At 34.7% G+C, this 22992-nt stretch overlaps 1 protein-coding gene across 4 annotated transcripts in view; it reads left to right on the top strand.

The window, feature by feature from the left end:
- Positions 1-22992, top strand: part of RASA1 (RAS p21 protein activator 1) — a 112077-nt gene that overhangs the window by 65151 nt on the left and 23934 nt on the right. For all 4 annotated transcript variants that reach the window (XM_087862004.1, XM_087862005.1, XM_045796317.2 and 1 more), the window contains exons 7-11: positions 3229-3281; positions 5585-5735; positions 10120-10198; positions 16996-17116; positions 18333-18489. In XM_087862004.1, the coding sequence (XP_087718130.1) occupies positions 3229-3281; positions 5585-5735; positions 10120-10198; positions 16996-17116; positions 18333-18489 (561 nt within the window). The remainder of the gene's footprint in view (positions 1-3228; positions 3282-5584; positions 5736-10119; positions 10199-16995; positions 17117-18332; positions 18490-22992) is intronic.

The raw sequence follows: 22992 nt of genomic DNA, 5'->3' as shown, positions 1-22992 counted from the left end.
GATATAGAAAACCTGAACAGCCCCATAACAAGCAAGGAAATTGAAGCAGTAATCTCACTGTGCTTTTGATTTGCATTTCCCTGATGATAAGTGATGTTGAGCGTCTTTTCATGTGTCTATTGGTTATTTGTGTATCTTCTTTGGAAAAATGTCTATTCAGGCTCTCTGCCCATGTTTTTTTTTTTTAAAGATTTTATTTATTTATTCGACAGAGAGAGACACAGCCAGCAAGAGAGGGAACACAAGCAGGGGGAGTGGGAGAGGAAGAAGCAGGCTCCCAGTGGAGCAGGGAGCCTGATGCGGGGCTCGATCCCAGGACCCTGGGATCACGCCCTGGGCCAAAGGCAGATGCTTAACAACTGAGCCACCCAGGCGCCCCTCTCTGCCCATTTTTTAATTGAATTGTTTATTTTTTGGTGTTAAGTTTTAGAAGTTCTTTATATATTTTGGATATTAACCCCTTATCAGATATCTCCTTTGCCAATATCTTCTCTCATTCAGTAGGTTGCCTTGTCATTTTAGTGATGATTTTTTTCACTGTGCAGAAACTTTATTTTGATGTAGTCCCAGCAGTTTATTTTTGCTTTTGTTTCCTTTGCCTGAGGAGATATATCTAGAAAAATGTATCTGTGGCTGATGTCAAAGAAATTACTGCCTATGATGTTTTCTTTAAGGAGTTTTTTGGTTTCAGGTCTCACTTTTAGGTCTCTAATCCATTTGGAATTCATTTTTGTATACGGTGTAGATAAGTGGCCCAGTTTCATTCTTTTGCATATGGCTATCCTTTTTTTTAAAAATAAATTATTATAAATTATTTGTTGAACAGAATGTTCTTTTCTCCATTCTATATTCTTGCTTCCTGTGTCATAGATTAATTGACCATATGATCGTGGGTTTATTTCTGGGCTCTCTGTTCTCTTCCATTGACCTATGGGTCTGTTTTCTTTTAATTACTACAGCTTTGTAGTATATTTTAAAATCTGGGATTGTGGTAACTCCAGCTTTGTTCTTCATTTTCAAGATTGCTTTGGCTATTCAGGATGTTATGTGGTTGCATACAAACTTAAGGATTGTTCTAGTTCTGTGAAAAATGCTGTTGGTATTTTGATATGGGTTGTGTTGAATCTCTAGATTACTTTGGGTAATATGGACATTTTAACGTTTGTTCTTCAATGCATGAACGTGGAATATCTTTTAATTTGTTTGTCTCATCTTCAGTTTCTTTAATTGTTTTATAGATTTTGGAATACAGTCTTTCACCTCTTTGGTTGAAGTTTATTTGTAGGTATTTTATTATTTTTGATGCAATTGTAAATAGGATTGTTTTCTTAATTTTTCTTTCTCCTACTTTTTATTAGTGTATAGACATGCAATGGATTTCTCTGTATTGATTTTGTATTCTGTGACTTACTGAATTTATTTATCAGTTCTAGTAGTTTTTTGGTGGAGTCTTTAGGGTTTTTCTTATAGTATCATTGTCATCTGCAAATATAGTGAAAGTTTTACTTCTTTCTTACCAGTTTGGATGCCTTTTTTTCTATTTTTCTTGTCTGATTGCTGCAGTTAGGACTTCTGGTACTCCACTGAATAAAAGTGGTAAGAGTAGACATCCTTGTCTTGTTCCTGATCTTAAGGGAAAAGCTTTTAGTTTGTAACTATTGAGTATGATATTAGCTGTGGGTTTTCCATCTATGGCCTTTATATTGTTGGGGTACATCCCCCCAAACCTACTTTGTTGAGAGTTTTATCATGAATTGATGTTGTACTTTGTGAAATGTTTTTTCTGCATTTATTGAGATGATCATATGGTTTTTATCATTTCTCTTATTACTCTGATGTATCATGTTGATTGATTTGCAAATATTGAATCATACTTGCATCCGTGGAATCAGGGATGCACCTAATTGATGTAAATGGGATGTTTAAGTCTCCTACTGTTTCTGTATTACTGTTAGTTTCTTCCTTTATGTCTGTTAATAGCTGCTCTGTGTATTTAGGAGCTCCCATGTTAGGTGCATTAAGTATTTATAATTGTTGTATCTTCATGTTGGATTGTTCCTTTTATCATCTTATAATGTCTTTCTTTTCTCCTGTCACAGTCTTTGTTTTTAAAGCCTATTTTGTCTGCTATAAGTACTGCTACCCCAGCTTTCTTTTCACTTCCATTTGCCTGATAAATGTTTTTTTGTCCCTTCACTTCACTCTGCATGTGTCTTTAGGTCCGAAGTGAGTCTCTTGTAGGCAGTGTATGGATGGGTCTTGCTTCTTCTTTTGTTTTAGTCTTGTATTATTTTTACTTTCCAAGTTGCTTTTTGATCCACTATCGAAACTAATAGAGTATATCCCATGAATTGTGGCATAGTGATAGAGGGGTGATTTGGAGTTGTCAGCCTGGCATTAAGAGATATTAATCCGCGAGCTAGATAATAGTCCTTCAGGTAAATGAGAGGAGATTTTAAGAAATTTATTACCAATAATTAATTTTTAAAATCAGATGTGTCATTTTATTCTAAGGTAAAATTTAAATACTTTAGTTATTATATGTAGTGGATCTTGACTATAATGCCATTTATGATAATTTCTAAATGCTTAAGTATACAGAAACTAAATACTCTAGCCATGTAATTTGTTACGGCATTAGCTCAAATAGAATTAGGAATGCTAAGTCATTCTTTAATTTCAGTCCTTGATGCTGATACTTATTCTCTGTCATCACTCAATCTTACTTTCTGACTTTAAGGAAAGTATCAGTCAGCCATGTCTATTTTCTTTCAAGAGAGAACTTACCTCCTATTGTAGGGAAAGTTCACTTTGAGAGTAATGAGAGGAAAATTCATTTGCTGATTTCTTTTTCTGGATAATTCTGTAGTGGGCTCTACCTGTACCAGCCCTCCCTCCTAATACAAAGAAAAGGGAACACTAGCTATGGTGTAAACATGTAACAGTTTCTCATTATCAGAATTAAAATCATTACTGTCCTTGTATTGTTAATTAATATGGAAATTATAATTCATATTAGTCCCTTATTTTTCTATATTTTGTTGAAATTATGTATGTTTACAAAGTGCAATAACATAAATGTAAAAGGGATGAGATAATTTGATCAGTTGTATTTGCTTTTATTTCATTATATCAGCTTGAATTAAACTTGTGCTGGTTGTTTAGTTTTGATTGTATAACAGCAAAAAGGACGTTAGATTTACATATTTAATTTGTTCTCTTTTTAAGATGGTTCCATGGGAAAATTTCCAAACAAGAAGCTTATAACTTACTAATGACAGGTACTTGTATATTCACTCTTTATTTAAAAACTGACCACTTATCATCCATTTTGCCTTTAGCACTCATTTGGTATCTAAACATACTGTAAATTCTTGTGCACCACAGAGAAACTGGTGTATTTGTTATCTGGTGTTTTTTAGTTGAACACATACATGCAGTATAAAACTCAGTGAAGTGTGTTTCTTTCTATCGCAGTCGTGTTCTCTTCCCTACAAGCAGCACCAGATTTGAGTTTTTTTCCTGTATTTTTATAAATTTTCAGTGTCCGTTTATATCTCCCATCCACGCTCCTAAACATACCCCTACACACACACACTCATAGGAGCATGCGATACACTTTCTTCATGTTAGGATACATTTTGGGAGATCATTCTGTGTCTGCTTATATAAGTTTTCATTATTCTTTTGAATGACCATAAGTTTCTGTTATATAAAAACCGTAATTTATTATCTATATTTAGAGTAATGTGTAGTTTTATTTTTTTGCCGTTCAGCTGCAGCAAATGTTCTTGCATTTATCTTTGTGCACTTGTGAAATTATAGAATTGGGCCTTATTTAAATTTTAACATTTCTTTAAAGTTTGGTTATAGAGATATGCAAAGTAAAATTTGACTTGTATTGTGGGTTTATTATTTAAACTAAAAACCATTCTGTCATCATTTATCCTACCATTTAAGATGGAATTAATATAACTACTAAGTATCTTTTTTTTTTTTTTTTTTTTTTTTTTGAGAGAGAGCCAGTGAGAGAGGGAACACAGGCAGAGGGAGTGGGAGAGGGAGAAGCAGGCTTCCAGCGGAGGAGCCTGATGTGGGGCTCGATCCCAGAACGCCGGGATCACGCCCTGAGCCGAAGGCAGATGCTTAATGACCGAGCCACCCAGGCGCCCTCTAAATATCTTTTTCATAAGCCATACATTATGACACAAGTTTAAGCCATAATCTATAATGTAGAAATCCTAGATCTTTAAAAACAACCAATATTTGATAGCTTCTGTATATGGTGAGTAAACTACTGATTATTAAAGATGTTATCTGAATTACTGTTTTGAACTGTAGCATTGGAGTTTAATGTAATAAATACTTGGCCCTTTTGGAAGATTTAAGGCAGTTTTAAAATCTTTTGATTTTATTGTGAAGATGTAGGTTAAGTAGGTTAAAACTAAGGAACATCATGATGGAATATGGTAGTAATAGAGACCAGATGCTCAACCGAAATGGCATGCTATCAGCTTTGAGAGTGGGACCAAAATATTTATTTTAGTGAATTTACTGAATTTTGAATATAAGTTTATATTTTTGAACTTGGATGACCAAATACTTGAGGGACTCATTCTTGTTTAATGAACTTCAAGTTGAAAGGAGCTAAATTTAATTTCTTTGTGTTACTTTTTATTTTCTTTGGGTCATGTGCTCTTCTAAGAATCTGGTGATTTTCTCCTGTTAACAGTACACATAAGCACTTGCATGCACAATTTTGCATGAATTCCTATTTTTTGTATTAAACATGAAATTACTTGGTAGTAAGTGCCTTGGATTGGAACGCTTAGTAATTTACATAAGAATTGCATCTGATATTCTAAGTGTTCAATGTGTTTTCCTAAAAGCAGTCAAGTTTTGATCTTTTCTATGTCATTAGTACTTAAGGCAGAGGAAAGACAAAGCGTTTTGGTGTTGAGTCACTGCCAACTGAAGATATCAAAAAACCTTCTCTAAAGTTAGTGTGAAAATCTTTAATATATGATAATTTGTTTCTATATGACTTTTCAGGTTCTTACCTATTAAATGAAAGGTAGTGTACATGTATTTATTTTAATAAGGTACACACATATTTCATTTTGAATCTACCTTTGTAAGTGTTGGTACTGTTTTATTACAGTTATTACTTTTTAATATTTAATCAGAAGTATTAAATACAGAGTATTCCTAAACAAAATTAACTTTTTTTAGACTTTTCTTATTAAGAGGATTTACAAATAGAATGTACCCATTTAGCCAGTGTCCTCCACCTGTGGTTAGATTATTCTTTCGAAGTCATGACAGGTATAGACATTATTAACCAGAAATCACAGCTGCAGACTTATTTTTACATAATACACACATGCAACATCATGGGTGGTTGTGACTCATAAACTAGAAAATATAAAAATGTATTAAAATTGTCTTTATTATAAAACAAGTTCCTGGTGAAAAGTTATATATGTTTATGACTTTTAAATGTACTTTATAATTACATTACTTAACACTATTTCTTTTTTTATTTGATAATTAGGAAATAAAACTAACAGCTTAATTTTTACAGTTGGCCAAGTATGCAGTTTTCTTGTGAGGCCCTCAGATAATACTCCTGGTGACTATTCACTTTACTTTCGGACCAATGAAAATATTCAGCGATTTAAAATATGTCCAACACCAAACAATCAGTTTATGATGGGAGGCCGATATTATAACAGGTGAGTTGTGAGAAATTTTAGTTATCTTTTACTTTTGGTAAAAATAGTTGAAATTTCAATAACACAGTGTATCAGATTCAAAATTGTATAAAAGTGTCTGACTTTTTAGAATTTAAAATTATAAGGCCTTTAATATAATTTAGTAGTAGTCATGTCCAAGGATTCTTCACAGTGTCAAACATGAATATAAGTTAATAACTATAATTTGTTTTCTTCCGATATAATTTATGTGCTTGTTGATTTTATGCAGACTATTTATACCAAATTTGCTAAGTTCTTAACTGTAGTATAGCAAAACATTTGTTCTAAGAAAAAGAAAATATATTACATTCATTTATTAGACATTTTATTTTATTTTTTTTCAAGATTTTATTCATTTATTTGAGAGAGAGAGAGTACAAGCAAGGGGAAGCAGCAGGCAGAGGGAGAGTGGGGAGCCTGATGTGGGGCTCAATCCCAGGACCCTGAATCTGGGATGCTTAACTGCCTGAGCCACCCAGGCGCCCCAAGACATTTTAATAGGAAGAAAAAGTTCTTGAAGAGTAAACAGGGACTTTACTACAAATATTTCCCACGTAATTGGGTTGTTCTCAAGTTGATATTTCTTGTTTGTGATTACTGGTTCCTACTTTTTATTTTAAAAATTATAGTGAACTCATTGATTATCCCAAAGCTCAGAATGAACTTCAGTCACTGAAGCAGGAAAATAAGTTAATAGAGAAGCCATATGATAGAGTCTCAGCTTTTTTTTTTTTTTTATTAGAAGGAAATCTTTCATTTTTTATTTTTCCTAATGTAAAGAATTTTCCATACTAGATAACTCTAGAGTGGCATTGTCTTCCTCTTTTGGAGGCTTTTAGAAACTAAAATGATGGTATTTGCCTAGTTTAATCCCTTAATACCACAGCAGTATTCTCCATCCCATTTAGAATTTCTCTTAATTCCAGCTTGACCTTTGAGGGTATAGAGATCCAGCAGCTGGTTTATCTTAGAAAACAAAACAAACAAACAAAAAAACAAGTTGTAGTTGCTTGCCAGAAGGCCCACGGTTATGAGAACAGTTAGGAGACATCAAGTGGAAGATGTGAGTCTAGACATTTGGGTTCTTTTGCACATCATCATACAAAAAAGCTGCTTGAGTGGTTTCTACATTAATAGTCCAATCTGGACATCCTCAGTGAAAATCTAGCTAGCTGCAATTTTAGCTCTTTATGAAGGTAAATTACTTTTTCCCGTTTTCCAGTTTTCTGGGGACTTGGAATATATAAAACTGTAAATTGAAAACATATTCTTAACTGAATTGATAAATATCTACCTGGAAACTTTTAAAGATAAAATAATTTACATAGATTTATTTTCAGGGAAGTTTACTGACTTAAATTTCCTTATGATATGCATTCTGCCAAATGAAAATTCTTCCTACATAATGGAAGCAAGTCTATAAAATATATAAAGGTTGACCTTTTTATTGGTAAAGACCAGAATGAAGCGGGAAGAAAGAAATATTTGAAGTATATTTCTTTCTAAATTACTGCAAAATTATTAGTCTGCTTACAAAATGATGACTTAAAAATTTTTAAATACGTGTTAATTTTGTGGCCATGATCATTAACCCTAACCCCCCAATTTTTTCTTTTTTAAAAAACATTTATTTATTTATTTTAGATATCTAGCAAGCGATTGAGAGCATGTACAAGTAGGGGTAGGGGCAGAGAGAGAATCTTTCAAGCAGACTCCCCACCGAGTGTGATGCCCAATGTGGGGCTTGATCTCACGACTCATGAGATCATAACCTGAGCTGAAGCCAAGAATCTGATGCTCAACTGACTGAGCCACCCAGGTGCTCCCCCACACACGAATTTTCTTTATAGATATGTTCATTTGGTTAAGTTCAGAAGTATTGTTTCTAGTATTAATATTGTTTTTCAAAGAAAGCTACAATTATGTAAATCTGATGCTGGAAAAGGGCAGTTTTACAGTTGTTTGGAAATACATATTTCAGCATGGAAATATATTCCATTACAGAATTAGTGTCAGTTTTAATAAAGTAAATCTCAGAAGATAAACCTTTGTGGGGTGTTTGGCTGACTCAGTTAAGAAGAGCATGCCACTCTTGATCTCAGGGTTGTGAGTTCAAACCTCACATTGGGTGTAGAGATTACTAAGAAGAAATAAATGAACTTAAATAGATAGACATTTGTGATTATCACTTACTTTTTAGATATGTAAGTGTTAAGTTGGATTATCCAATAAATCTATATAACAGAGCCACACTCTACTGTCTTTTCTCCCCATTAATTCTACATTAGTCTTTTGGTAAAGAGCAGTAGCACTTAAGTCTGTTTCATTTAGAAACTGCTTTGTCGAGACATAACTTATCATTCCTATATTATAACTTAGAAAAGCAGGAGAAGCATTTAACAGCAGGTATAATTCAAACATTTATTAACGAGTTTACTTTTTGAAATATATTGTACAGACCCTGTGCACATACATTAAAGAGAAAGGTCTGTGAGGTACAGGTCTATGAGAACAGATGGTTGGCTGACTGTGATGAGTTCAGGGCTGTACACATGGGCATAAGAGACTCAGTGGAAAGAGAGCAGTTGAGGTAGTGATGAGAAGGGAGAGAGAGGAAGGATTTTGGTCAGACCTTGAAGATTACTAACATTTATCTAGGAGGTTCAAGGAGAGACATGGTTTCATTTTTATTTTAAATTACTAAAATGAAAGTATAGGATATAGTATCTCTAGAAAATCACATTTATTTCACAGATGGATAGTGAACATGTTTTAGTTTTCTGAGATGTAAATCTATCTGATTTCATATCTAAAACTTTCAAGGAATGTCTAGGAAATTCTGGGTTGTTGTGACTGTTAGGTATATCTGGGCAGAATATGAACTAAAGTAACTTTTTAAAAAAATATCTTGAAAGTCCAGCTCATTGGTAAAAATATATCTGATTGGTTGTCAGGTACTTTTAAATTTGCTCTTGGGCAGTCTGAACTGTACTCCACAACAGTGTCCTGTTCTTTCAGCTCGTGGACAAGAATTACATTGAAACGCTGAGATGCTCCACAGGGTCAATTGCATTTTACAGTTACTGAGTCAAACCTTTGATATTTACTGTTTTTTTTATAGATTTGATGCTTTTTGCTTTGAAACATGTAGTCATCTCTGATTTTCTTTTTGCTTTCAACATTTTTGGATTTATATGTTTTATTACATTTTTCCTTTAAACACTCAGAACTCTCCTTGTCTTTTTTAATGTGAATACCTTTTTACTTGTCTCATTTTGTGCCCCTCCCCCTTGCGTAAAATGCTGCCTCTGGTATTTAGTTCATATCCATTCATACTTGTTTTTTCATTAATCATTTCAGGTCTTCTCTTTTGCTATTTTTAACATTATATTCGGTTTAAATTAATTTTGTAGCACAGCAAAGACATTTTATCTTCGGAGACATATATGTGTGTGTATATATGTATCTTTGGAGAGAGGGGTGTGCGTATGTGTATATACACATATATATCTAAAGATAAAATATGTTTCAATTCCATCAGAAGAAGTGTGGAAAAAATCAAGTGGAAGGTTAAACAACATCTGTTTTGAGAAATGTTTCCTATCTGTACCTAAAATAGCCATTCCTCCAGTATATTAAACGAAAGTTTAAAAGTCTGGGATTTAAATATTCAGGACAATAAAATGACCTACTGATTATACAGAAACACTTTTATATTGGAAAACTCATTATGCCCTGCTAAAATACGTCTTAAAGTACATTATATAATGCCATTTTATTTTCAGTTTTATTAGTAAAATTTCCCAGATAGTAAGAATATTTTATAGCATTGTTTATCAAAATCATCTATAAGCCTTTCCTGTGGCAGCAATAATCCTACATGTAAAATTAGCTCCTGGTCTTCTGTTTGTTTCTGCTTTTACTTGCTGTTAATGTTTTATGATGTAACTTCATCTGATTGTTATGAAAGCAGAATGTGTGTTTTGATGACAAAAATTCTTAAAATCTACCTGAACTTGCTATATAAATGCCATTTCTCTATCAGTTCTTTCTCAATTCCTCAGAAATACTCTTTAAAAAAAAAAAGGTAGATTTTTATTCTTTCCTTACTTATACTGACTCTGAGTATGTGTATGCAAAATTGGAATCCCTGACCCAGGTATTCTGACCTGTAAATGAATTCTTGCTTTTTTAAAATAATGTGACTATTATAATCATATATACTGTTGATGTAGTTGGGTTATATGCTTTGGAAAACACTTGCAAATACATAATCCTTGCTAACAAGGTCTTTGTGTATGTTGAAGATTTGCATTTTTTGTAAGACAAATTATGTCAATGTCAGTAATTTTTATTTTAACAGCATTGGGGACATCATAGATCACTATCGAAAAGAACAAATTGTTGAAGGGTATTATCTTAAGGAACCTGTACCAATGCAGGTCAGTGTTGTTTTTCTTTTTGCAGTAATAAGCATTTCATTTTAAAATGCATTTTTGGTGGTATGTTTTATGCACACATTCATGCCTTTAAAATTGGATAAAATTTAAAACTGCCATTAGATTCTTTCAGAAAGTAAATTGTAAGAGAAACACTTAGTTTTAATTTATGTTGATTCTAGCCTTTGTGGCTTTTTGAGAACAGAAGCAGTGGTGGGGCAGAAGCCATGTTACCTCGGGTCAGAGAGTGAGCTTGTTGGAGGCAGAAGTGGAGAGACAGCAAGGATAAATCACAGCTGGGCTTACATAGGTGAGCTTGGTAAATAAAATAAAAATGAACTCTAGAAGAAGATACAGGGCTGAGATTATTGTTTATTTGGCTATAGGTTTATGGTGAGAGCGTCTTGTGCACGTCTGTATACTCTGCATAAAGCCACTAGTAGTGAGGAGAGCGACAGTGGTGGGTGAGACGGGGTAGTGGCAGTACCTGATGTACAAGGTCCTAGGAAAGGCAAGAGTGGCTAAAAGCCACAATATAGGAAGGAAGATTGGTCTTGAACAAGAGGGCCTGTTGAATATTAGCTGCTTAATGCGTAGGGTTATTGCATTTCTTATACTTTCTGAAGAGTGGTAGGCAAAGTTTGTAGCAGAGGTTAGGAACAGGTATTTCAAAAGAGTGATTAAGAATTTTCTATGTGGAAAACGGAGGTATTGATACTCCAGGGACATAAAGAAGGGTTTTTGGGTGCCCAACTAAACTTCCACAGTGACTGGTTATGTCTCTAGCTTCTCAGTTTTTCCTCCTCCTAACAAGTTAGTTTCAGATGGTTGTACCTGCTCTCCGCTGTAGTTGCTGAGGTGGGGGATCATTATTCTGATGCTTAATTTCAATTCAAGAATCATCATGATTTTGTCACACTTATTATAGCTTCATTTCCTCATACTTTTCTGGTAGAATGTGTGGTCCACGAGAGCAGGGGTGTTGTGTTCCCAGTGCCTAGACTAGCATCAGGGTTACTGAGTGAACGACTGTCTGCTCTCCAGTAGGAAGCACCTACTTCATCCCTTCTGTATTATCGCTACTGTGTCTTAACCTCCTCGTGCTTGTTGCTGTCTCCATGTCCACCCTTTCCTCTCGGACTGTCTAAGCACTGCTAGTTCCAGATCCATCTCAAGTTTCACTTTCTCCTTGACACCTTCCTAATAACCGTAGTCAGCCCTAATGTCCCTCTTTTGTTGGCAGTTCTGACAGACATTGTTCATTATTCTACTTACTGCATATTAAAATGAACTTTTTTAAAAAAGATTTTATTTATTTATTTGAGAGAGAGTGAGGCAGGGGGAGTGGCAGCCAGAGGGGGAGGGAGAGGCAGGCTCCCCGCTGAGCAAGGAGCCCAATGCAGGGCTCAGTCCCAACCATGACCTGAGCCAAAGGCAGACTCTTTTTTTTTTTTTTATAATTTTTATTTTGTTATATTAGTCACCATACAGTATATCCCCAGTTTTTGATGCAATGTTCCATGATTCATTATTTGCATATAACACCCAGTGCACTATGCGCCCTCCATAATACCCATCACCGGCCTATCCCAATCCCCCACCCCCTCCCCTCTGAAGCCCTCAGTTTGTTTCCCAGAGTCCACAGTCTCTCATGGTTCATTCCCCCTCTGTTTACCCCCCATCATTCTTCCCTTCCTTCTCCTACCGATTTTCCTATTTCTTATATTCCATAAATGAGAGAAACCATATGATAATTGTCTTTCTCTGCTTGACTTATTTCACTTAGCATAATCTCCACCAGTCCCGTCCATGTTGCTGCAAATGTTGGGTAATCGTTCTTTCTGATGGCTGAGTAATATTCCATTGTATATATGGACCACATCTTAGTCTAGTCATCTGTTGAAGGGCATCTCGGTTCCTTCCACAATTTAGGTATTGTGGACAATGTAGTGAAGAGAAGGGCCATATGCACCCCAATGTTCAAAGGCAGACTCTTAATGGAGTGAGCCACCTAAGCACCCTCCCCACCCTCTGTTTTTTTTTCTTTTAATCACATAGTTTGGTACATGTTTTCTATAAGCACTGCTCAGGGTCTTTTTATTCGGGGGTCGGAGGTGCCTTTACCTCCAGATTCTGTCACTGTGTCCCACTGCTGTATCCTGAATTCTAATTCACATTGGTTTTTAGAGTTAATGGCGGTTTTGTTTCAGAAGTCTACAGATTTTATTTTGTCTACAAATTAAGTCCTACATTTTCCCATCTTGAAATTGTGCTTAGAATTTTTTAATTTAATTTTTTTAGAAAGATTTACTTTTGTAGAATAAAAACTCTTAGCACAAGTAAGTAGTATTTGACATGTAAACTTTGGTATTTAAGTTATAAAGTTGTTTAAAGAATTACTTCAAATATATAGTCTGCCGTACTCCCATGTTGCAATTTCTTAATTCAGCAAACCCCACATTGTTGTCATTTGCAAAAGTGCCAGTTAAGGCCTTGAATATTTCAGAAATAACTGATGCCAATCACAAAGCAATTTGATTACTACATAAAAACCATTAAGTGCTATTTGAAGTCTATTAATTAGGGCCTGGAGTAAAAAAGTAGGTTACTGTAGAAGTTTGGGAATCATAATACTTACCTATCCTTCCCAGCAGGATTCTATTGCGGAACAGAAAGTGTAATAATAACCTTTTATTAATGGAAAAACTGATTAGCTTAACCCCCCCCCCCCCCCCGTGACCCTGCATACCCCACGCAGAGTAAGACACTGGGATGGAAAGAGCGGTCCTAGGTAGATCTGCTTTCTGTGTGGAGCTAACACTTCTCGAGACAGATGTTAGAAGCAAAGGAGCCTGTTGAGACAGTGAAGCCCACGATAAAATAGGCAGCATTTTTTAAGCAGTATGTTTTAGACACTGTTCTTACTAGTTTTTAAAATTTTTCAACAGCTTGATGAGGTCGCTACTGTACAGTAGGGAAATTGAGACTGGAGAGGGTAATGAGCTAGGGCACTGAGTCATCCTTGACTCTTCTTTCTCTCCTATGCTTTGTATCCACACTGTCAGAAACCTCATGCTGACTCTGCCTTCCAAATAAATGTAGCACATGACCACCGTCAGAATCTGACTTTGGTCTCCCTGTTTCCACCTTTGCCCCTTGACACTGCACGACAGTCAGAGGGATCCATTTAAAATGTGTCAGATCATTTCACTCTTCTCTTTAATACCTGCACACGTTCTATATTTCATTCAGAGTGAAAGCCAAAGTCCTTACAGTGGCCTCTCAGACCATAGATGTCGTCTCATTGGTCCTCTGAACTCCTGTCTTTATACCATTTCTCTCTCACTTTCTCCACTCATACTGGCTTCTCTGCTGACTTTTAAAATATGCCAGGCTCTCTCCTGCTTTAGGATCTTTGCTTAAGCTGTTGACTCTGCCCAAAACGATTTTTTTTCTCAAATATCCACTTGCGTCATTCTCTTATTCCTTTTGCTCAGAAATTAGCTTCACAATGAGATTGACCCATACACCTTATTTAATACTGCTACTTGCCCTACCCTGTAAAGTGCTTACCATTTCTTAACATACAGTATGATTTATGTATTATGTTTATTATCTTTCCCTCATTAGAATATATGTTCTTTGGGGTTAAGGATCTTTGATTTGTTCACTGATATATCTCAAGAACTAGAACAGACCCTGGCACTCAACAAACATTTATTGAATTAAATGTACGGGAACATTTAAGACTTCTCCAGAACTGTGCAGAGAGTAGGCCCTAAAGCCTTCGTTTTGTCATCCAGTGATTTACTGGAGTTCGGAAAGTGAAGTTCTCTCCTTGGCCATAGTGTCTTCTAATATATTGGAATCCTTTAGAAATTGTAGATAAGTTTATCAGCCCCTACCTTAATACAGTTTGGAAAAGAGCTATGGAAATCATCCTGAAATCAGATATTTAAATCCAAATATTAGTGTAGTTATGTCTTAAAGAACAAACTACAAATATGCCCCATTCTGTAGCCAATACTAAATATTATCATCATTATTATTTTTAAAGATTTTATTTATTAGAGAGCAAGCATGAGCTGGGGGGGATGCAGATGGAGAGGGAGAGGCAGAATTCCCCACTGAGCAGGGAGGCCAAAGCCGGGCTCTATCCCAGGACTTTGGGATTATGACCTGAGCAGAAGGCAGATGCTTAACTGACTGAGCTACCCAGGTGCCCCTAAATATTATCATTATTGAAATAAAAGACTGATAAGTACAAATCTATATAACCAGGAAAGTAGTCATCACTATTTATCATCTGGGTCCAGTGTATCCTTTTAATTTTTTTATTTTTAAGTCATTTTATGAATAATTCTTAGAAGTAGGAATAAAGGTATAGTCCAAAAAAGGTTATTAGAAAATTTAATAAGAATTTAAACACAGCAAACTCAAATGTTTTTCCATATTTCCTTGGTTATAAAGGCTTGAAATAAGCAGTTGTTAATTCACTGTCATGCATGGACCTGGAACATACCCATCTTGTAAATCCTAATTCCAGATTTCAGACACATCTCTAATTAATTCTTGCTTTGTAATTACTCTGGTTATTCTTCCCACACTTTCCCTGTCAGAATCCAATACTGATTCCAGATGTAAATATCTCTGTACTGGGCTTTAGATTATGATTCTTGCTTTTTGTTCATGTACTTGAATCATCAAATGGAATAATTTTGAAAACTTGGATGGCTTATGATTTTGTTGGGAGAGTACAGCCTTCTTTGCCCCATAAGGGTAAAATATTTTTCTGTTTAGATTTTTAAACATCAATTTCAGTGATAAATATGGTGAATTTTAAAATTTCTACGTATGTTTCCTTCTACAACCTTTGGATGCAAAGTACCTTTTGTACACTTATAAATCATATTAAGTAAATCTTGGTGCACAAACATAAAAATTAAAAGAACCCTTCTTTTTAGCAAAACGGGACAGTCGAGATTCTTGTCACAATACAGTGTGATGACATCCTTCCTATTAAATGTCTGACTAGGTAGAAACTCCATACTGCCCTCCTCCCCCGCAAAATATACCATTTACTCAGTGTTTCTTGAGTTTGAGAAAGTTTAAGGATACTGTCATCTGAAGAATTATAGTGTGAGATTTTTGCTTATCAAAAATCAATTTTATCATCACAGTAGATCACAAAGTGCTTCTGCCTCTTGCATTCATCTTTTGATTCTTCTAATAATTGTCAAACTCTTCCTATGTCAACTTTTTCTCTTTGCTGTTAGCAGAAAATCAAGAGTTCTGGGCTGTGCTCAATGAAAGCTAATGGTGGGCTTTTATACTTTTTTGAAAGATGCTGCAACATTTGGCAACACTGTTTGAAAAAAAAAACCCAACAAAGGATGATGCAATAGAAATATTTATTTCACTCTTGCACCATCCTGTAAGCTAATGGCTGGCAAATGTTTCTGTAAAGGGCTAGATTATAAATATTTTAGGTTTTGCAGTCCCTTCAGTCTCCATCTGAGCTGTTGAACTCTGCCTTTGTAGTGAGAAAGAAACCACAGACAAAACATAAAGGAATGAGTGTGGGTGTGTTTCGATAAAACTTTATGTCCAGCACCAGGCAGTGGGCTGGATTTGGCGCCTGTGCCATGGTTTGCCAACCCCTGATCTTTAGTGTACTTGAGAAGTAATTTTTGAATAATGATGAAATGATTCCTAGGATGATGAAATAGCAGAATGTTTCAAGATAGAGGAAAAATATGATTTATGAAAATCTCATATCTTAGATTTATAAAAGGATCAGATGGACCCATGAAGTCTCTAAGAAAATCGTCATAAAATATTAATCCTAGCAAATAGTAAGAACTACTCAAAAAAGAAATTAAGAAACTGAAATTGAATCCAGTGGATTCCAGTGGTAATACTGATGACAGATTAGTTTTGGAAAGATCATTATAAAGACACTCTTCTCTTTATATTCTTCCTGACATCAGAATTCTTTTTGTTACTTGGGAGGATTTAGCACTTAAGACACATGTGTCCATTCCTGAAAGTCAGAGTTATGTAAAACCATAATGAAAACCACAAAGGTTATGGGATGGTAAGGTTAGGGGTATAACACTCCAGAACCTCATCAGTAACATGTAACAGTAAGAACCTAATAAAATGTAGCATAGTTTTTTCTGTGCTAAATGGTTAAGAAATACTTAACTACTACATAAATATGGCACTTTACCTTGAAAAAGACCTGAAGTTTACTTGTCAAAGAGGCTGTCAGAAGGGTTGTGATTATTGTAAGGTGGTAGAAGGATTATTTGAAATCAGATGGTGTTCTAATCCCAGGTGTGGACGGGTGGTGTGGCATATTACACTTGGTGAATTGAGCGGGCTATGAGGTACTGGAGGTGTGTTTTGTATATTCCCGTGCATCTCATATCGGCTAAGTGCAGTTTTCTGCATTCACCTAGTGCATCTCATAGACATAACTGTGCATAAGCTACCAGGAATTAGTTTTATGCTTAAATTCGTTCCCAGTTTATCAGTTCTGTTGGGACAAATTCATGTTGTCAGTGTTACTTGCTATAACAAACAAGGCAACATAACAAAACTGTATTTTTGAGACTTTCTTTGGAAAGCAAAGGATCTCTTAATATATGTTACATTATTTTAGAATTCAGCCTTAAAAACTTTATTTAAATGTTCTAGACAGACATATAACTTGGCTTTTAATTGGTAATTTAGTAGATTTTATTTAATTTCCATCAAGAATTTGTGAAATAATTTTAATGTTTTTAAAAATTCAGGATCAAGAACAAGTTCTCAATGATACAGTAGATGGCAAGGAAATCTATAATACAATTCGTCGAAAAACAAAGGATGCCTTTTATAAAAATATTGTTAAAAAAGGTTATCTTCTAAAAAAGGGTAAGTATTAACTGTAAAGATTCAATTTCAGTATTTTCCATTACTATTTAGTAGAAACAGTGTAAATATTGGGCATAAAACTTCCCACTGATGTATTTAATAAGTTGTTTCAACATGAATTATTAGTAATTGACCCTTGCTTAAAGCTTTTATATCTAAATATCCTTCAAAATCTAGTCTAGGATAAAGAAGGTGTGGTATATATGCACAATGGAATACTACTCAGCCATCAAAAAATGAAATCTTGCCATTTGCAATGACGTGGATGGAACTAGGGTACTATGCCAAGCGAAATAAGTCAGTCAGAGAAAGATAATTATCATATGCTCTCACTCATATGTGGAATTTAAGAAACAAAACAGGATCATGGGGAAGAGAGGAAAAAGTAAAACAAGATGAAATCAGAGAGGGAGACAAACCATGAGAAACTTAATCATAGGAAACAGGATTGCTGGAGGGGAAGGAGGCAGGGGGGATGGGGTGACTAGGTGATGGACATTAGGGCACGTGATGTAATGAGCACTGGGTATTATATAAGATCAATGACCTCTGCCACTGACACTAATAATATAGGTTAATTAATTGAGTTTAAATACAATCTAGAGTCTAGTATATTAAGTCCACATTTTCAAGCAAAGTTTCATGAAACAAGCTTACGTATTTCCAAATATGTCTTTCATTCTTGAGGTCAATTCCAGTGCGAGGTATTTGATTTTTTGCCCCCTGTCTACTCCGTACTTCATTATTTTCTTCCTTTTTAAAGAGAGACTTCTGATGACACTTGTCACATTCATTGTTTTGATGTTTCTGTTTTATAGATTTGCCTCAATTTAACATTAAGAAATGTTAGGGGGTTGGTTGTTAGGGTGTGGGGTGGAAGAGTTTTTTCTTATGATTAAAAAAGAATTATTCCTAAGCAAAAATTTTAAAGATTTTATCTTAATGAAACTTTAAAAGATATAGTTATGGTACCATTGTCATTTACTCTGTGATCCATTAAAACAAGCAGTATAACAAAAGGCATTTTTCTACAGATAAATTTAATAGGCATTTTCTTATTTTGTAAGGATTGGTATATTACTGAAGCTTTGGAATAAAAATGGAAATATGATTTTTATTTTCAGCAACAATTTTTATGATATATATATACATGACTTCATAGTTTATTATTTGGCTAAGGGAAAGCACTTTTTTTTTTTTTTTTTTTTTTAACCAGGCAAAGGAAAACGGTGGAAAAACTTATATTTTATCTTAGAGGGCAGTGATGCCCAACTTATTTATTTTGAAAGTGAAAAACGAGCTACCAAACCAAAAGGATTAATAGATCTCAGCGTATGTTCTGTCTATGTTGTTCATGATAGTCTCTTTGGCAGGTAAGAAATTGGTTTCATATTTCTTTTTGGAATTGTTTTAATAATAAAATACTGTGGATATATTCAGATCATTTTTCAAAGCATAGTGAATTTTTGAGAGTCCTAAAATCATCTGAAAATGTCAGATTTACTTTCTAGGGGTAACTTCTGTCTTCCTTATTTATTTTAGACTAACCTGTGCATGAAATTCCACTTTTGTATTATATAGAAATCTTTGGAATGACATTTCCTGTAGTAAAATAAGACCTGTATATCGCATGTTTCCTCCCTCCCCTACTCCCAATCTTTTGAATGACTGACTTTGTGTCTTGTCCTCTTTCCCGTTTTATCAAATTCTCTAACTCATTGCATCTGATAGTTCTGAGTACACTCGGTTGTATTAACAACCTGATAGGCAGGTTCCTAAAAAAATTTGACATTAAGAAACAATTCTGGGGCGCCTGGGTGGCACAGCGGTTAAACGTCTGCCTTCGGCTCAGGGAGTGATCCCAGCGTTGTGGGATCGAGCCCCACATCAGGCTCCTCCGCTATGAGCCTGCTTCTTCCTCTCCCACTCCCCCTGCTTGTGTTCCCTTTCTCGCTGGCTGTCTCTATCTCTGTCAAATAAATAAATAAAATCTTTAAAAAAAAAAAAAAAAGAATTCTAATAAAATAATTGCTTCAGTAGGAAAAAGGAGAGTATTTCAGATTTGGAGTCAAAACATTTTTTCTTACATTAATTTCAAAGTTTTTTAAAAAGTAAATATAAATGTATAAGTTAAAGGTGAATCGTGACCATCACAAAGCTCATCCAGCTCTTGATTACTTCTGATGAGGAACAATGGCCTTTCTTTACCTGTCACCATCAGTATTATTAATAATTGAATCTAGAATCTTTTTAGATAAACTTACCCTTTTTAATATATATTAATATATATATTAATACCAATATATAAATATTGGTATTAATAAAACACAAGACAATTAAAAACAAATGCTTTTTACAACTTTTTTTTCTGCTGCAAGATGGCATTTCTACTAAGCAAGTCTAGCTTTATCCTGTTTAAGTTCAGGAAACTTCAAAACAAATAGCTGTAGAACATACAACCTTGTCATTTCTTTTCTCCAAACTGTGTTTAGGATATCACATTGGTGTTATTTGTAATTTTAACAGTCAGTTTGTTTTAAATGGTCAGGGTTTGAGAAATGCTGAATTGAACACATAGTTTATTACCTTAAAGCAGGGCTTTTTGGAATCTCTGCTAGTATTTATATTCTGCATCACTAAGAGGGAATATAATATGAAATATTTCATGAATCCTTTGACCTTGATAACCCCCCCTTTTTTTTTCAAACACTTCCTAATATCTCATAAAAACAGCTCTTCCAAAAAACAAGCAAAAATTTTTTGGGTAAGATAGGATATCCTAAATTTTGTTTTTCCTTCCTTAACAATATGAGAACCTTGGCCTTTGGGTGTGGTTAGATCAGACCTCTGGCTCTTTTCTTTTCATCTTTCTGCTCTGCCTGCCTTTGCGTGTACTGAATTATTCCTCACAAAACAGTTTTTCCTTCATGGTACCAAAATGGCCTACAGTACCCAGAGAAGGAAAAAGTAAGCATTCCCTCTGGTAATGATTGAAAATCCTGAGAATGCACTGTTGAGCCACCTCTCAATCAGTGTGTAGTTGTGGCTTACCTGAAGTAGCAAAGGAATGGGATTACCTTTTATAAACGGAGGCTATTGGGTGCCCAAACCCCGTTGCTGAGGATGAGCCCACTGAAATAGAGACTGCTATGTATTCTCTCTGGGAGAGGGAAATGGATGTTGGGGAGACAACCACACTATTCACCACCAAACATGGTTTATTTGTGCTATAAATAGCTGCAAGAGGGAAGAGATTTTGGGGACAAGCATATTGAAATAAGTAATATGAAATAGGTGGTTCTTAAGCTGAGCCGTGGAAGATGGGTATAAATTCATTTAGATAATTAGATCAGAGCTTTCCCAATCTGCGTGCCACGAATAGGTTATGGGTGTCCCTTGAGGTTGGTGGTTATAAAAATGTTACTGTAATAAAAATATTAAATGTTTTAAGTTTCAGCATTTCATTATTGTAAAATATATAAGGGAGTTCTTCAAAAAATGTAACTTTAGATATATTTTTTAGATATTTAGATTTCTTTTCATTGTTACTTCTTCAATTGGCTTTAGTGTGTAGTTATTTTCCCACCATCAAGGGCAATTTGGTGATTAAAGCTGAAAAGTCATTAAAATCGCAAGATAAAAACAGTAGCCTTAAAAATTCAACCTATTAATTAGGCCACTTAAGAAATGTATTGGGATAACTAAATCCAGTAAATCTTCTCTTCCTCAGCCTAAATATTTTGCATATAAGTTGAATAAATCAGTGGTGCCAGGCACACTGTGTTGGCACCATACCACTAAAGAACTAAGTTTTAAATAAAAGTCCCTCTGCCCCCATAGGTTCCCCTCCCAATCCCCTCCTTTCCATAGATCTGTTCCTACAAAATCAAATTATACTCTGGAAGCTTGTTAGGAGATCTTGGAATTAATAGCTAAAGCTAAAGCCAAAATGCTTCTCACGGAGTTGGAGAACTTCCTTGTTGAATCAGTCTGTGTGGAAATTGCCACTTGTATGTTTGGAACCAAAAAGCAAAAGCAATAAAAGAGATACTGTTTTCAGATAGTATTAGATTGTGTTCAGATAGTATTATCAGGAAATGCATCGGTGAATCAAATGATAGGCTGTATACAGATCCAGAGATTACATTTTCACTGTATACTGATGAATCTGCAAACATTAGAGAAATACTTGGACGTAAATTATTGGTCATTCAAAGAGGTACCAAAAGAAAATATTAAAGATAAAGTATTCAAAAAGTAAAGGAATCCTTTGGAACAACGAAGATACTGTAGAAATAGTATTTATGATCAGTGATGAAGCTTCATGATAGGAACATTTAAAGGTTTTACATCAAAAATTCATTTTGGAAAATAAGCAATACAGAGAGACTCTTACATGTAAAAGTCGGTTTGTAGACCAGAATTCCACATGAAATGTTATAAAATGGAGTCTAATAAATGCAAGCTGCATCAGCTGCATGTTTTCAGTTTTATGGGAGGAAATGGGATCAGAATACCACTGTACTGTTTGATACCAGAGTCCGTAAGCTGTCCAAAAGAAGAGCTTTGCGGAAGCTTATGATGTACAAGAAAAAAACTTCTTGGCAAATGATTTGCACTTAGCAGATTAGTTGAAGAATGGGTAAAACTTCCTCAGAATTAGAAGTACAACACAAAAATATATTAATGTGCTCTGATAGCTTATAGATTCAAAGCAGAAATTCAACTTTGGAAAAATGAGGTTAAAAATGATTCCCCAGTGATACTTAAAATTTGAATAACAAGAATCTTAAAAGAATTATTAAGACTAATAAAAGTACATCTGTGTAAATTTGGGTGGGGGAAAAAGCTGTAACATTATTTTTGACATATTTTCTATGAACAGGCACTAGTGGACCGAAAACCAGTTTGCAGTATCAAAAAGAAAGGTCAATGTTACACTTGCCAATTAAAGAAAATGACTGTAGGGTTAAAGATCAGGTCTTCTAATGCAGTTTAAAGAGACTGAATTATTTCTTTTATGGTTAACATCAAGAAAGGCGTTTGAGGAAGCAGTAAAGCAGTAAAAATACATTTACCATTTGCTATAGGATCACAGCTTGCTTCTTGTGCAGAGTTTCTTGTTGAAGGTGGCTTTTAAGACTCTGACATTGTATTTAATGATACCAAGTCTAAACCTGGTATGAAAAAGTTATGTTCATGGGAACTAAGGTACAAGTCTTTTATTTTAAAGAACTGAGTTTTTTCCAAAGTATGCCAGTTTACCATCATCAACTATATTTTTGACGGCCTTACTATGGAAGAGTTGGGAAGTACCAAGAAAGAGCAGATCCCAAGAAAAACAGCATCAGCAAAGTATATTTCAAGGAAATGAAAGACACCTCTACCAGATAGTAGGACTAATGAAAAATAGGTTGACATCAAATTATGTATCATGGAATGTAAATATCATAGTATGAAAGGGGGAATCATGGATGAATGCAGTTCTTTTTCTTTGAAATATATGGCTGGCGCTGAACATTTCTTGCTTTTTGTATGCATAGAACCCAATACACTGACTGACCTGCATTTGAATGAAATGTAATGTGAAAGTTAACAACAGCTCCTTGCAACAGAGGTGAACAGCATGCTTGCTCTTGCCATGGTGAAGGGTAGCATTGCTCATTTGCCTGTTTTCTCAAACTGCTTTAGCTTCACAGCTATGCAATTTTTTCCAGATTATTTTCAGTATTAAGAGGTCACTAAATACTTTCTTTATATTAAACTTCTAACTTCTAATATTGCTTTACTTTAAATAGAATCATTTCAGAAGCATGGGCTGAAAGATATTTCAGTGATAGAGTTACTGTAGTGAGTAATATATGGGAATGTTTACA

Source organism: Ursus americanus, chromosome 5, assembly GCF_024610735.1.
Source record: "Ursus americanus isolate L20-20 chromosome 5, mUrsAme1.1.p, whole genome shotgun sequence".
NCBI classification, from domain to species: Eukaryota; Metazoa; Chordata; class Mammalia; order Carnivora; family Ursidae; genus Ursus; species Ursus americanus.
This window is presented reverse-complemented; position numbering and strand designations above follow the sequence as displayed.